This window comes from Phyllostomus discolor, chromosome 1 (assembly GCF_004126475.2).
Source record: "Phyllostomus discolor isolate MPI-MPIP mPhyDis1 chromosome 1, mPhyDis1.pri.v3, whole genome shotgun sequence".
Classification (NCBI taxonomy): Eukaryota; Metazoa; Chordata; class Mammalia; order Chiroptera; family Phyllostomidae; genus Phyllostomus; species Phyllostomus discolor.
The window spans coordinates 105,034,309-105,050,489 of NC_040903.2; the positions used below are offsets into that span (position 1 = coordinate 105,034,309).

The window sequence follows — 16,181 nt, forward strand, 5'->3', positions numbered from 1 at the left end:
TTTAATAACAATGCTATTTAGACATATACCAGCACTTTATAATCAGTCATTCAAAAAATATTTATTGAGTGTATGCCAGGCACTATTTTAAATGCTAGGGATACAGCAGTGAATAAAACAAGGTCCCTGTCTTCATCCAATGTATTTTAGTGAAAGGGAAACACAATGAGCAGATAATCAAGAAAACACATGGTATGCTAAATGGTGACAAGTTCTATAGGAAAATACAAAGCAGAGAAAGAGGAGAATGATCACCTACTCATTAAATCTAATGACAACTGGCTGCCCTTTTCACAATTTTTCTTCAGCATTTGCCTGTTTATCTTTTTTTTTCCTTTGGATGCTGCCACATCAGTTTCTCTAGTTGTTCCCACTATTTATGTGTAAGAGGGATCATGTGTTAGCATGGTAAAGTAGCATAGTATAATGTCTAAGGAGAGACTCAAGCACTAGATTCAAATTCTGGCTCACTTTTTTAAATTATATTTTACTGACTATGCTCCCAGTTTTTTCCCCTTTACCCTCCATCACCCAGGGCCCCCCACTCCCTCAGGCAATCCCCACACCATTGTTTATGTCCATGCGTCATATGTATAGGTTCTTTGGCCACTATATTTCCTACACTGTACTTTACATCCCCAAGGCTATTCTGTAACTGCCTATTTGTACTTCTTAATCCCCTCACCTCCTCATTCATTCCCCTTTGCCCCCGTCCCACCTAGCAATCATCACAATGTTCTCTCTGTCCATGATTCTGTCTCTGTTCTTCTTCTTTGCCTAGTTTGTTTTTATAAATTCCATTGTTGATAGACGTGTATTTATTGCCATTTTATTGTTTATACTTTTGGTCATCTTTCTCTTAAATGAGTCCTTTTATCATTTCATATAATAATGGTTTAGTGATGATGAACTCCTTTAGTTTTCTCTTGTCTGGGAAGCGCTTTATCTGCCCTTTGTTCCAAATGATAGCTTTGCTGGGTTGCACAATCTTGGTTGTAGGTCCCTGCTTTCATGACTTTGAATATTTCTTGCGAATCCATTCTAGCCTGCAAAGTTCCTTTGAGAAATCAGCTGACAGTCTTATGGGAACTGCCCTGTAGTAAACTAGCTGCTTTTCTCTTGTTGTTTTTGAGATTCTATTTCCTTAACCTTTGGCATTTTAATAATGATGTGTCTTGCAGTGGGCCTCTTTCAACCCATGTTGTTTGGGACTGTCTGTGCTTCTTGGACTTGCATATCTATTTCCTTCACCAAATTAGAGAAGTTTTCTTTCATTATTTTTTCAAATAGATTTCCAATTTCTCCCTCTTTCTCTTCTTCTAGCAACCCTATAATGCAGATATTGTAATGCTTGAAGCCATCCCACTGGCTGCTTACACTATCCTCATTTGGTTTTTTTTTTTTCTTCTTGTTGTTCTGATTAGTTGTTTTTTGCTTCCTTATATTCCAAATCATTGATTTGATTCTTGGCTTCATCCACTGTACTGTTGTTTCCCTGTAAATTGTTCTTTATTTCAATCAGTGTATCCTTCATTTCTGGCTGGATCTTTTTATGCCATTGAGGTCCTCACTAAGTTCCTTGAGCATCCTTATAACCAGTGTTTTGAACTCTGTATGTGATAGATTGCTTATCACCATTTTCTTTAGCTCTTTACCTGGAGCTTTTATCTTTTTTTTTTTCCATTTGGTCCATATTTCTTTGTCTCTTCATTTTAGCAGCCTCTTGTGTTTGTTTCTTTGTATTAAGTAGAGCTGCTATGACTCCTGTCTTGGTAATGTTCCCTTATGTAGTAAGTGTCCTGTAGGGTCCAGCACTACAGCCTCCCCATTCCCCCAAGCCGAATACTCGAGATGTGCCATTTTTGTGGGCTGAGTACACCTTCCTGTTGTCATTGAGCCTGGATTGCTGTTGGCAGGTCAATAAGAGGGATTTACCCATGCCAGTCAGCTGCAAGGGCCAACTGTGACCACTGACCACCAACCTCCACCCTCCATGGAGAATCAGCTGTGCAAGGGCAGGTTGGTGGTACGCAGCTGTCTACTGGGTGTGCAGGCTCTGGAGTTTCCTAGGTGGTAGAAGCCAAGATCAGCCCCGTCTGTGTTCTGCCTGGGGCTGCCCTACTGACCTATAAAGCAAGCTGAGATGGCTGCTACTTGTGCTGGGCTTAGAGATTCCTAGGCAAAGCCAAGCTGTGAATCTACGCTGGCTGCTGGTAGTAGGAGGCCTAGAGCCACTTAGCAAGAGGTATGGGGGCCAGAGGGTCACTGAAAATAGCTGTTGCTTGTTTGAGAGGATTTAGGATGTTGTGAAGCATGAGCCAAGACCAGCCATTCACATAGAAAAATCACTGTTAACAGCTTGGGTAGGCCCCTAAGTATGGACTCTCAGGGGATCTCTGGCATGGGGCAAACACTGTTAGCCAGGTTGATAGAGTCTCAGATATGGCACCTGCCTTCCATCTCTGTGGCTCTGGGGGAGGGTTCAGAAAAGGAACAATGACCTCTCTGCCTTTCTGTCTGTGAGAAAGCTGTCCACCAGTTCTTGCCTTGATGCCAGACACTTCAGTCCCTCCTTGTATGCCAATGGTGCCTTTCAAGCTGCTACCCTGGCACTAGAACTCAGGGGGAGTGAGTCTGGGTAAGTCTATGTGTGTGTTCTTTAAGAGGAACTTCTTGGGACTCCACAGCTTCTTCCACTGACTCAATCCCTGTTGGGTTTTGCAGCCAGAAGTTGTGGGGACTTACCTCCTTTTACTAGAACCCTGGGCATGGGGGCTTGGTATGGAGCTGGGACTCCTTGCTCCCCAGATATGCCTTGCAGATTTTTATCCACCACACATGCCTGTTGGGCACGTGTGGGACCAGCCTGTTCATGTCTCCATGCCTCCTACCAATCTGGATGGATGTGGTTTATTTAATCCCGTAGTTGTCAGACTTCTATTCAGGTTGATTTCTAATGGTTCTCAGTGATGGTTGTTCTGTAGTTTAGTTGTAATTTTGATGTGGTTGTGCAAGGAAGCGAGCTGTGTTTACCTATGCTGCCATCTTGACCAGGAGTATCAAATTCTGGCCAACTTTTAACTATATATGTGACCTTGGGCAAGTCATAGTAACCATGCCTCTGTTTCCTTATGCTTCAAAAATGGGTGCTAGTAATAGAATCTTCTCACAGAACTGCTGTAAAAATGGCATGAGTTAATCTTTGTAAATCATCTAGCATAGTACCTGTGCATAATGCACGTGTTTGCTGTTGATATGTATTTGTCTTTCTATCACTAGTGCCTTAACTTACACTTAATAGATGTTTAAATGAAATTAATCTCTTTTGTTTTCTTTCTTGCTTTCCTTTGTGGCACATCATTCTAAGCATGTTCATTATGTACATTGGTGTTACCAAGGATTCATCTTAGGCTTTTTTACCCATTAGTCTATTTTACCATTTACAGTCTATCATAGCTTCCCTTTGTTTCTGCATAAATCCCAAGTTTCTTGGCATAGTCTTCCTTTCTTTCTCTTTTTTATCCTCACCTGAGGATATGTTTTTTGGGTTTTTTTGTTTTGTTTTGTTTTGTTTTGTTTTTAGAAAGGAGGGAGAGAGAAAGATAGTGAGAAACGTCAATGTGAGAAAGAAACATCAATTGGTTACCTCCCCTACACACCTCTACTGGGGACTAAACCTGCAACCTAGGTATGTGCTCTGACTGGAAATCGAACCCTTTGGTATATGGGATGACACTCCAACTAACTAAGCAACCTGGCCAGGGCAGCATAGCCTTTCTTGATTTGGCAGCATGCTCACCACTTCAGTTTCATAGTCTATCCTTATGGTATAGGAAAGGACAACACATATTTTTCTTTCAAATAATATGTTTCATGATAAAATTCAAGGCAAAACACAGCAGCAATGAAGAAGCATTTGTTAAGAAGACTCCTGTGTTTTTTTTATTCAATAACTGGTCTAGGGAAAGTGGCAATTTTATAATGCCCAGGAAGTAAGTCATGTAGCTTCATGAATTTCACTCCACCTTTATTTTAAAATAAAGAAAAGTTAACCTGATAGTAGGGTCACAAAAGGACTTTCTATGTGGCAAGAGTTTGGGACACATTGAGCCCTGCGACCTACCCTTCACATCTGCATATATGTATAGCCGAAACTGTGGAACCTGTCATAACTCTTCATAACGATGGTCCAGCATATTTATACTCTTTATTGTTGTTTAGAAGTCTTTTTTAAGATTTTATTTATTTATTTTCAGAGAGGGAAGGGAGGGAGAAAGAGAGAGAGAGAGAAACATCAATGTGTGGTTGCTCGGGGCCATGGCCTGCAACCCATGCATGTGCCCTGACTGGGAATTGAACCTGAGATGCCTGTTTCACAGCCCACGCTCAATTCACTGAGCTATGCCAGCCAGGGCCTGTTTAGAAGTCTTAATAAAGACCATACTTCTTGCCAAGCTTGATATTTTATAAAATTCTTGATAGTAACTTTTAGGAAATGAGAAAAGTTTTATTTTTTAATTGCCATATTAATACTCTGCTAACATATTTGTAGTTTTCTTACCTCCCTCCTCCCCTTTTCCAAATCACTCAGCAAAAATTTACAACACAGAAAGGTTGCTAAAATTACTATTATAATATACTAAATAACAAATTTTTTAAATACTTTGGGTTTTTTTAGAAACAACTCAAATTATTGGTATGAGTGCAACATTGAACAATGTTGAAGACCTGCAAGAATTCCTTCAAGCAGAATATTACACCAGTCAGTTCAGACCAGTATGTACCTGAGGTTTGCACTGTGTTGATTTGCTATGTATCATCTTACTTAGAAACAAAAGTAGCAAATGTACCATATTAAAATATTCTATAGAATAATGAAGGGCCATAATTTCATTCACTATGGCTATATCTTAGTAAGAATTTATAGAGAATGTAAACTCTGTGGGGCCAGGGCTCTTGGCTTGGGTCACAACTGTAAGTGCAGCAGTTGGAACAGTGGCTGGCCTAATTAGTCAATAAATGAATTATTTGTCAAATGAAATTTCAGGCCCATTCTATTTGTCCACTTCTTATTCTCCGGTAAAAGTTTTCATTCAGTTAAAATTTGGTGATTTATGTTTTGAATTATTAGCATATTAAAAAAGTTACCTTAAAATATTTATCCTTGGGAGTTATAATGCTTTTAAAATAAGTTTAGACTTCATATATATTTAAATTTAAACTCCCTAATGATAGTATTCCCAAAAAGCTTGAAAAAAATAAACAAACATCTGTAGCACTAATGTGCATGCTGTGTCTCGGAATGGGTTTTTAGAAAATGATTTTTAGGAACCACCAAATTTTAATTTGAAAGTTGATGTTTTTACACTTGAGTCACATGTGAAAATTTAAGGGTATTTTATGACCCTGATTGTCTAATTAGATGCTATTCTTTTGAAAATGCAATGAGCCATATTTATAAACTTTTTTGTCTATAAATATTTAAAAATAATATGGTGACAGGTGGAATGAAAACTGATGACTAATAAAACAGAAAGTTTTAGATCTTGAGGAATAACATGAATAACCCAATAAAAGATAAAGGGTATGAACATTTAACTCTTTTGTACTTATTGTGAAAAAGAAAATGTGTGGTTTCTGTTTAGATATGTAGCTCTTCAATTTAAAAAGATATTTTTAAGATACTGATCCCTATTTTTATTTAAGGGGAAAATGAAACTAAAAAAAGAAGAAATGGTAAAGAAAATACTTTTAAGTTAAAGCATCTTTTATATACCTTAGAAAAGCTAGAATTTTTCTATAGGTATACTTTTTTTATGACACATTTTATGAAATTTGTAACTCTGGAAATAGGAATTTGTTGTGTTATTAATTGCAAATGTCCCTTTAATTCAAGGTTGAATTAAAAGAATATCTGAAAATAAATGATACAATATATAAGGTTGACAGTAAAGCTGAGGCTGGCATGACATTTTCACGTCTCCTTAATTATAAGGTAATATTAATAACCCTTGAACTCTAGGTTCCCAGACATTGTGCCCAAGTCCCCTGGGGTACCACAGAAGATTTACATGGGTACCATGGAATATTTTAGATTTTTGAGAGAAACCTCTGATGCTTGAAATCTGTTGGGCAACATACAAACTACCGGTCCAAGGTAGTTACTTTCTTTTTCAACATCAGAGCACACTACACTCCTTTCTATCATATCATATCTTAGTGAAGTTGGGATTTTGTTTTGGGAATTTTGAATTTTTTTGCAGTTACTATAAGCAAAAACCATGTGAAAATCAATATGGGACCGGAAATGAGGGTAGCTACATTTAATGTAGTTTCAAGGTTACAAAGATTGCAGTGTGCAATTGTGTACGCATCCCATTAGCGGGCTGTTGTGGTTATTTAAGAATAATATAAACATATTTTTCATTCAGCTGATGTATATTGTTTATGCAGACAGCTGCTAAGTTACAAGGAAATATATACTTACTAAGTTGTTTAGACCTAACTCTCCAATTAATAGAACTATAAGATAATTCTTTTGGCCTTGGAGCTCCATAAACCAAGAAAATTTGGAAACCCCTCCCTTAAATGTTCATTCATTTATGTATAAGAGAAAAGAAACATTTATGGGCTATTTAATTCAGATATTGATGTATGAAAGTGTTAATATCTACTGTGTTAATGTTCTATGACATATGATATTAATAAGGGGAGAAAGGGGTTTTACGACAGTTTTAGAATTGTACGAATTCTAATCATAATTAGTTTTAGAAAGTCAAAGGAAGTGAGATTTTAAATAACTATTTTTCATGTTCTTTGAGTTTCTTATGTCTGCTTTATAAATATATTTTTATTTCTGAAAATGTCCTGTAGTATGATTGAATCTATGTTTTTTAAAACTAGTACTAATTATTAAAGGTGTATCTTTTTATGTAGTCCTTTAACTATTATTAGGATCAATCTGTGTTTCTTGTATTAGTTTTTTGTACTGCTTTGATGAAGATAGGTATGTAGTGGAGTTATTAATAGTATTACTATTTTCACTTCTTTAATTAAAAACTAAATATACCTAACAAAATCCTAATAACCTAAGAGAAAAGTGAGCCTTAACATTTTGGCGTGTAATATAGATTTCATTTTTTCTTTTAAATGATCAGATTTACTATATCAAAAATTCAAATTTATGGATGATTTACTTACCTTTCAGAGTATACTGGTAAAACAACAGGCTTTTATGGTTGCTAACCTTGTTGCTACATCTTGTTATGCAGTATTCTGATGCTCTGAAGAAGATGGATCCTGATCACTTGGTAGCGTTGGTGACAGAAGTTATTCCCAATTATTCCTGCTTAGTTTTTTGTCCCACTAAGAAGAACTGTGAAAACGTAGCAGAAATGATATGCAAATTTTTAAGCAAGTATGTTAATTTTTAAAAAATATTCTGTTCTGTTTTATATTTGTCATAATTTACATGCCCCATATTCTGTTTATTGAACAAGTACTAATTACTTCTTACAGAACATTATGTTAAATTGTTGTACTAGATTCAAAAGGCCTTGACCTTGAAGAAAGTTTAGCTGTGAAATTCACATGTGAAATAGAGAAAAATTCTAAGACTACATGTAAATGAATGCTAATACAAGTATAGTGGATTAGATCAATGATTCTCAACCTTGGCTGCACTGTGAATCAGGGGCTTTTAAAAATACCCAAGTTGCATCCTAGACAAATCAGAATCTCTTGAGTATGGGACCCAGGCATCATTCTGTGAAGATCCCTAAGCAAGTACAACTTACAGCCAAGGTCAGCCACTGGCTTAGATGATCAAAGGACTAATCACTGAAATCACTATGGGGATAAATCATATCTTCAGCTTAATTTTCTCTTTCTTTTAAAAATATTTTGTTTAGTTTTTCTTAGAGAGGGGGGAAGGGAGAGAGAAAAAATAAAAGAAACATCCATGTACGAGAGACACATCAATTGGTTGCCTCTCACATGCCCCCTGCTAGGGACCCAGCCTGCAACCCAAGGGTGTGCCCTGACTGGGAATCATACTAGTGACCTTTTGGTTCATAGGCCAGCACACAGTCCTCTGAACCACACCAGCCAGAGCATAGTTTGTAATTTTATGGTATTTTAATATCAGCTTTGTTATACTCAGAGATAAATATAGGGTGATTTTATTTTTATTTATTTATTTATTATTGTTGACACTATTACAGATGGCCCCCATTTCCTCCACTTTACTCCCCTCCACCCAGCGCCACCCCTCCCCCCTACCATCATTCACATTGTTGTCTGTGTGTCCATGGGTTATGCATATGTGTTCTTTGACTAATCTCTTTACTCCCTTCCACCTCCTCCCCTCTGAGATCTATCAGTCTGCTCCATGTATCCATGCCTCTGTTTTTATTTTGTTTGCCAGTTTATTTTGTTCATTACATTTCACATACAAGTGAGATCATGTGGTATTTGTTTCACTCCGACTTGTTTATTTCACTTTGCATAATATTCTCCAGGTCAATCCATGCTGTCACAAAGGGTAAGAGTTCTTTTTTTTATATAGCCACATAGCATTTTATTGTGTAAATGTACTACATCTTTTTTATTCACTCATCTACTGATGGGCACTTGGGCTGTTTCTAGACATTGGATATTATAAATAATGCTGCTAAGAACATAGGGGTGCATATATTCTTTCTGATTTGTGTTTCAAGATTCTATGTATATAATGTGATGTTAAATATGAATGGTTCAGTTTTTTGCACCTATTTCTCCCGTGCATGATTTTAGCATTTTTTCAGATGACTTTTGGCCCCTTAGCCATTACTATATCACTATTCATAGACCTTTACTCTGGATTCTAATCTAGTCATCCTCTACCTCCTCTCCCAATCCTACTCTCATGGATTGCGCTAAAATCAAGTTAAATTTATTGAATAGCACAAAAAAAAGTTTCTCATTTTGTAACTGATCATGTGCCTTTACAATGATGATGTTGATTATAAAAGCCTGAGGAAATTAAATTATCATGAGGCAGTTTGCTCAATCTCAGTAAATTGCTCATTTTCTTAGAATAATTTAAGTTAGTATATAGTACTTGCTAAGTAACATAGAAATATAAAGACTAACAATTAACTGGAAGACATGAAGTTTGTATGTTATACCTTTGAGTTATTTTGCCTTTTGATGATAACAGTTTATTTGGGTATTAAATGTTTATATTTAATATTGAATCATGTAAAAATTTACCTCTCCAGAATCTTTAGTTAATGAATTGTAAAGGATACTTGATACTTTCTTATAGGAGTAAACACTTTCCTTCCAAAGGAAAATTTCCTCTATGCTATATTTTTTATATTATTTGCTGCTTTTGTAAGCTGAGTGCTTTGAGTATAGTTTAGCCCCTTTTTGGTGGCTGTTGACTAAAATGTCATCATATTGAAAGAATACTTTTTTATATTATTCTGTAGTTTAGATGTAGACGAAATGAAATCTAAATGGATTCTCATCTCATTACTGGCTTTAAAACATGACTTCTTGAAACTCCTGTGTGTATCTTAATTATTTGTCTCCTTATCATAAATTTTGTGGGAAGCAGGTACAGTAAACCCCTTTCCCATCCTGGCAGTAGAACATGGCTGTTTATCTATTTGACTGCAAAGACTGAAGCAGGTTATTCCCAGTGACTGTCTCAGTCTCTAGGAATATTAACTTTTTTGTAGCTGTTATTCCCTTTGATTTTTAGTCAAGAATGTCTTGTCCTGGTCAGTGTGGTTCAGTTGGTTGGGCTTCGTCCTCCAAAATAAGAGGTCACTCGTTTGATTCCCAGTCAGGGCACATGCCTGAGTTCTGGGTTCCATCCTGGTCAGGCATTTAATTAAGAGAGGCAATGGATTGATGTTTCTCTCTCACATCAGTGTTTCTCTCCCTCTCTTCCTCCTTCCCTTCCCCTCTCTCTAAAAATAAATAATACCCTTTTTTAAAAAGCCTTATTTTTATTTTTTTTTATTTTTCAATTACCATTGATATACAATATTATACTAGTTTCGGATGTACAGCCCAGTGATTAGACATTTATATAACTTGTGAAGTGATCATTTCAGTAAAACTAGTGCCCATAAGACACTGTATATAGTTATTACAATATTATTGACTATATTCCTTATGCTATACTTCACATCCCCATTACTATTTTGTACTTACCAATTTGTACTTCTTAATCCCTTTACCTCTTTCACACAGACTCCCCTCCCATCTGGCAACCATCAAAATGTTCTTTGTTTCTGGTCTGCTTGTTCATTTATTTTGTTTTTTAGATTTCACATATAACCGAAATCTAAAGAATGTCTTTTAAACACTATTTTCTGACAACTTCCACAGCTCTGGTAATATTACTTTCCTTAAAACAAAATCTCCCTAAAAATGATTCTTCAGTGCTTCTTAGTTTAGAATTCAGACCAAGATCTGACTCAACTTACTTTTCCATCCTATTTCTTCTACTCTTCATTCACCCTGCAATTCATCCAAACTGAGCTACTTCTCTTCTTTGTTTATGCCTCCAACTTCCCATTTTCAAGCCTTAGATCATGTTTTACCCTCTGCCAAGAATGCACTTTACTGACCCTTCATTGCCACCTTTCTAATACCTGTTCTTCAAGACCCAGCTCAGATCTCAGTTTCTCCCACAACCATTCTTGATACAACCATACCTAACCTGCTCAGTTAGGACAATCCCTTCTCTGATTGGGAAAATTATACATGGATTATCCATATTTTCACTACTTATAACACTAATTCCCTGAGAAGCATTCATTCTATACATCCCTTTCAGGACCTTGTACACTGGCTAGAAAATAGCAACAGAAAGTCTTTTCTCCCCTAATAAGCTGTTCCTCCCAATTCTTGCTCTCCCCTAATGAGCTATTCCTCCCAATTCTAAGATTCTTGACCACTTTCTTCCCAATTCTTTATTGTTCTTCTTTTGTCTCTTTGCCTCCCATTTCTCAACTTTTGAAATTACTGGCATTCCTCAGTGAACACCAGCCAGAGCTCTATTCCTTCCATAAAGAAGACTAAAACAACAGGGCTATGTGTATTATATTTATATCTTGGATGATATGTGTTTGCTTCTGGTATTTAGAAGTTGGTGCTTTACAGTCAGTTAGTTGTTAGTTCTACAAAGTCTACTTTCTCTCTTTTCTTAATTGAATTTAAAGTAACAGGTGTTTCTAGATTCACACATTGTAGGATATTACTGAGTTTTCTAAAACACTCATGTCCAGACAGTCAGTATTTTACATATACTACTAATGATTTAATAATGTATTTCCATCTTAAGAAAATTTATGATTAAAACAAAATAAATCATCTTCAATAAAGGTATATGATCTAGTGAGAAAAATAATCATAACATCTGGAACAGTGGTATAAACCTGGTATCCATGGATTCATAGGAAGTACAGGAATGAACTTCAGAAAGTCCATGAACCCTGTAATGAAATGCAAAGTGTTGTGTTTATATGAGTTCTTTTTTTCCTTTAGCTTTAATCAAATTTTCACAGCACTCTATTATCTACCAAAAAAGCGGTTGATAGAGACTGCCTACCAGTGAAATCAGAATCAAAATTCTAAGAACATTTTATATACTTATATGAATAAAATTAATCTTTTTTAAAAAGAGTATTTACATGAACCTACTAAAATTAAAATTATAGGCACTCTGTCATTGTAAGATCAGTGTTCATATTTTTTAACAGATCTTTTTTCCTAGGGAATATCTGAAACACAGGGAAAAAGAAAAACAAGAGATGATTAAGAACTTGAAGAATATCAGCAATGGCAACCTGTGCCCTGTTTTAAAGTGCACTATCCCATTAGGAGTTGCTTATCACCATAGTGGTTTAACGAGTGATGAAAGGAAGCTCTTGGAAGAGGCCTATTCCACCGGAGTTCTCTGTCTTTTAACCTGCACATCCACCCTAGCAGCAGGTGTTAACCTACCAGCTCGAAGGTGAGATAAAAGTAGCTGTTGTCCAGGCTCAAAACTTTTCAGTTCCTATCTGCCAGGGGTTTTGTTGTTGTTTTATTCTTTTGTGGTAGTGGGTGAGAATTTTTTTTTCCAGTTTTTGCTGAGTTGAACATTTGGTTTATTTTCTTTAATATATTAATGAAAGATAGTATTGGTAGGTTTCCTGGTATTATGATATCAGTAGCTTTCCTGCTATTAAAATTCCTTCTTTCTTTTGTGCTCTCCCTATCTGGTTTTGATGTCAAGGTTTATTATCCTGCTTCAGTAGAAACAGTTGGAAAGCTTTCCACCATTTTTATCATCTGAAAGAGTTTATTTCCAATAGAGATTTCCTTGAAATCTTAGAGAATTCATCCATAAAGACTTTCAAATCTAGTATTTTTTTAGAGTAGATCCTAGATTACCTTTTCAGTTATTACCAAAGCTGTGTCCTACATATTTGATTTCTGTTCTTTGTAATTTGTGACTTTAAAATTTGTGACATTTGTTAAAATAAATGGTCAATTTTTATAAATCATTCATGAGTGTTGAAAAATATGTATTTTCTGTTGGATGTGCAGTTTTCTATATCTCAGTGAGATCACAGTTATTAATCATATTGTCAGTTCCTCTATTTTTTTACTATTTGTAATTCTTTAATCTGTAAATTTCATAGAAGTGTGTTAGTCTCCCACTTTAATTATGGAATTGCCTATTTCTTTTTTTTGCATTTCTGAAAGTCTTTGCTTTGTATTTTAAAATTATTTAGGTATAAAAAGGTTTACTCCAAATATGTTACTGCTGAATTGTACCTTCTATCAATATAATAGATCCTTGGTTTTCTAAGTTAGTGATTTTACTCTAAATACTAGAAATATATATTTTTTGCCAAGGAGATCCTTTTCCATTCTTTTATTTTCAAGCTGTTACTAATTTAGTTTTTGAAAAACAAAGGAAGTTATATATCCTACTTATGTTATTCCAACTGTTAAAATTTTAACAGTTGTAATCAAACTTGTTTTTCTGTCATTATAGAATTAATAATTATATCCTTTCTTGAACATGTGTCTTACCATTTGTATATCCTCTTACAATACTCTGCCTCATGCATGTATGTTGCAATTAACTAAAATTTTAATTTCAGATTTTTTATTTTATTTCATTTTGTAATCAGTAACTGTTTAAACCTACCTATATATTATACTTATTTGTTTGTTTGCTTCTTTTTGATTATCATTCTCCTCTTGTATCCCACATCTTCCTTCTGTGATTCATTTTTTCTTTGCTTCCTTGAGTAATTATTGTTTAAGTGCTGTACCACAGAATAACTGACGTCTTTGCTTAAGTGCTAAGCCTTTGCATAGCTGAAGATGTCTTTATTTTAGCCTCATACTTTAACACCTTGCTAGAATTTTAGGTTCCATATTTTTTCCATGGAGATTTTGATATATTGTTTCTAGTCTTTCAGAGCCAGCATTGTTCATTTTTGTTTTTGTGTGGGTTTGCTGTCTTTCCCTTTCCAGAAGCTTTTAGACTTTTCTCTTTAACTTTAAAATTTCATCATACTGTATAATAGTAATTGCAGCTCTTACACTCCCTCTCCTATGTCATAATAGCTTTAAATATATTGACTTAATTGATCCTCATGACAACTCTGTGAGGAAGGTCATATTTTATAATATTAGCTACAGTTTATAGAAGGGAAAACTAAGGTGCTAAACAATTAAATAATTTGCACAACTTCATGCCCAACAAAAACAGGTTTCAAAGCCAATGTTTGAACCCAGGAAACTAAATCTATAATCCCAGCTGTCCTCTTTTAGCTACTTTTCATTTATAGAGCTTAGCACTTGGGTGTTTGCTTTCAATTCCAAGTTTTATGCCTTTCATCAACTAATAGTAATTTTTTGGTTATTTTAACATGTTTCCTTTCATTGTTTCTGGTCTCTGCTTTTGTAACTGCATTTTGTCAGGGTTGGAACTTTGTAGATTGAGCTTTCAATCTCTTTTCATCTCATTTTCCAATCCATTTGAGCAATGTAATTTCTTTAACTTTACCTTCTATGAGGCCTGTCCAGAAAGTATCAAGCCACTTACTATGAAAAATAGAGGCATTTACTGAAGAAGATACAAGATCAAATAAACATTGTACATAGGGCAATGACACCTCAGTCCCGTTCAAAGTAGGCACTTTGGAACCTCAACCCAGTTCTCCCAATCACCATCAGTTGCTCCATCATTTTTTCCTGAATCTCATTGATGATCTGATATTTCTTCCCTTTCTTTCTTCTTTTTTTTTAGATTTTACTTATTTATTTTTACAGAGAAGAAGGAAGAGAAGCAGAGAAACATCAATGTGTGGTTGCCTCTTGCATGCCCCCACACTGGCGACCTGGCCTGCAAACCAGTCATGTGCCCTGACTGGGAATCAAACCAATGACCCTTTGGTTTGCAGGCCAGCACTCAATCCACTAAGCCACACCAGTCAGGGTAAATCTCTTCCCTTTCAAAGGTGATTTTAGTTTGGGGAAAAGCCACAAGTTGCAGGGCACCAAATCTGGGCTGTAGGAGGGCTGAGTCACCTGGGTGATTGGATGTCTCACCAAAAACCTCTGCATGAGACATGATGCATGAGCCAGCGTGTTGTCGTGTCACCATTTGCCCATAACTCAGCCTTCTGAATCATCTGATAGTTTCCACAAAGGAATGTTAAAGCTTTACACAAAAGTTGATGCAGATTTATTGCTCTACTCACTCAGTCATTTTGAATGCGACTGCCACACAGTACATATGATCACTCAACGGTTTGTACCACCCCCACTGACTAGTACAGTGAAGTAGTCATTGTTCACATGTGTGCATTCCAGTCCACTCTCCTTGGCTGCCAGGTTACATCAGTGTTGTAAACCATTATTATGTTATCGATCATTGGACTTTTTCCAGGCAGACCTCATGTATAACAAAATTAGTTTTTAACTGCATCCTATTAGCTATATTCATTCCATTATTCAGTTCTTCTATTGAATTTTTAAAATGAATTTAAAATTTTTCTTAACTTCCAAGAACTATCTTTTTTTATTGCTCTTTTTAAATTAAAAAAAAATTGGAATATAATACCCTCTAGGATTTTCTGTGGATGTTTATTAGAATTTTTCTTTTCTATTTCCTATATTGTCTGCTTCTGTCATACATCTGATCTTTATATTCTAATGAGGTTTTTTTGTTTTATCATTAGTTTACTTCAAATGTTTGGTAATCTTTGTTGTCCACTGAGGTTTATAAATAAAGGAGTTGGTTGATTAGTACAGGTAAATATATTTTTCTCTCGCCTTTGAACAGGAAAGCTGATTACAGACTCCTTCTATATACATGAACAGGATGAAATCACCCTGTTTGTAGCTCAAAAACAGTTGAAATCTATAATTTTATATAGTTAACAGTAATATAAATTCATAAATAAATATGCATATGTCGGTGGCACATGGTGAGAGTTTTCATTTATGGAGTATAAAATAAATCTTTAAAGATTATTGCTCTACTGGATTGGTCATAAGCTTTACAGTGAGACTAACTTAAGTTCAAATCATGTTTCTGGTAACTACTAATTTTGTGAGTTGAGATAAGCCAATTAGCCACTTAAAAAAAACAAAATAGAATATTATTACAAAGAGTTGTAAGAATTACAGATAATGTAGATAAAGAACTTCTATGACATCGTAGATTTTTGGTAAATATAGTTATCTATTTTAAGTTAATATGCCATTAAATTTAATATCACATAGATATTAAAATTTAATATCACATAGATATAATGAAGTTAGGAGCTTAAAAATAGGTGCTATTGCTATAGATGAAGACTCACTTTTAATTAATTTTATCTATTCCATAGAGTTATTTTGAGAGCCCCCTATGTTGCTAAAGAATTTTTAAAGAGAAATCAGTATAAACAGATGATTGGCAGAGCTGGCCGTGCTGGAATAGATTCTGTTGGGGAGAGTATCCTTATATTGCAAGAAAAAGATAAACAACAGGTAATGATCTGTTTGTTGGTGTGTTGTTTTGTCTTTTTTGGCCTGTGGCCCAGATCTTTTAGGGGATTCTCTTTTAAAAATTATTTTTAATATTGCCTTGACTATTGTGGCTTAGTGGATTGAGTGCCAGCCTGAGAACC

The 16,181-nt window shown here is 35.2% G+C and overlaps 1 protein-coding gene across 7 annotated transcripts in view; it reads left to right on the forward strand.

Moving 5' to 3' along the window:
- The window catches only part of HELQ (helicase, POLQ like), a 48,528-nt gene that overhangs the window by 9,507 nt on the left and 22,840 nt on the right, over nucleotides 1-16,181 (forward strand). For 2 of the 7 annotated variants that reach the window (XM_028506852.2, XM_036027110.1), the window contains 5 exons: nucleotides 4,679-4,776; nucleotides 5,897-5,995; nucleotides 7,272-7,417; nucleotides 11,774-12,013; nucleotides 15,900-16,041. In XM_028506852.2, the coding sequence (XP_028362653.1) occupies nucleotides 4,679-4,776; nucleotides 5,897-5,995; nucleotides 7,272-7,417; nucleotides 11,774-12,013; nucleotides 15,900-16,041 (725 nt within the window). Of the gene's footprint in view, nucleotides 1-3,661; nucleotides 3,689-4,678; nucleotides 4,790-5,896; nucleotides 5,996-7,271; nucleotides 7,418-11,773; nucleotides 12,014-15,899; nucleotides 16,042-16,181 lie in introns of those variants that run through there. The other 5 variants (XM_036027113.1, XM_036027120.1, XM_036027119.1 and 2 more) reach the window with 5 other exon arrangements.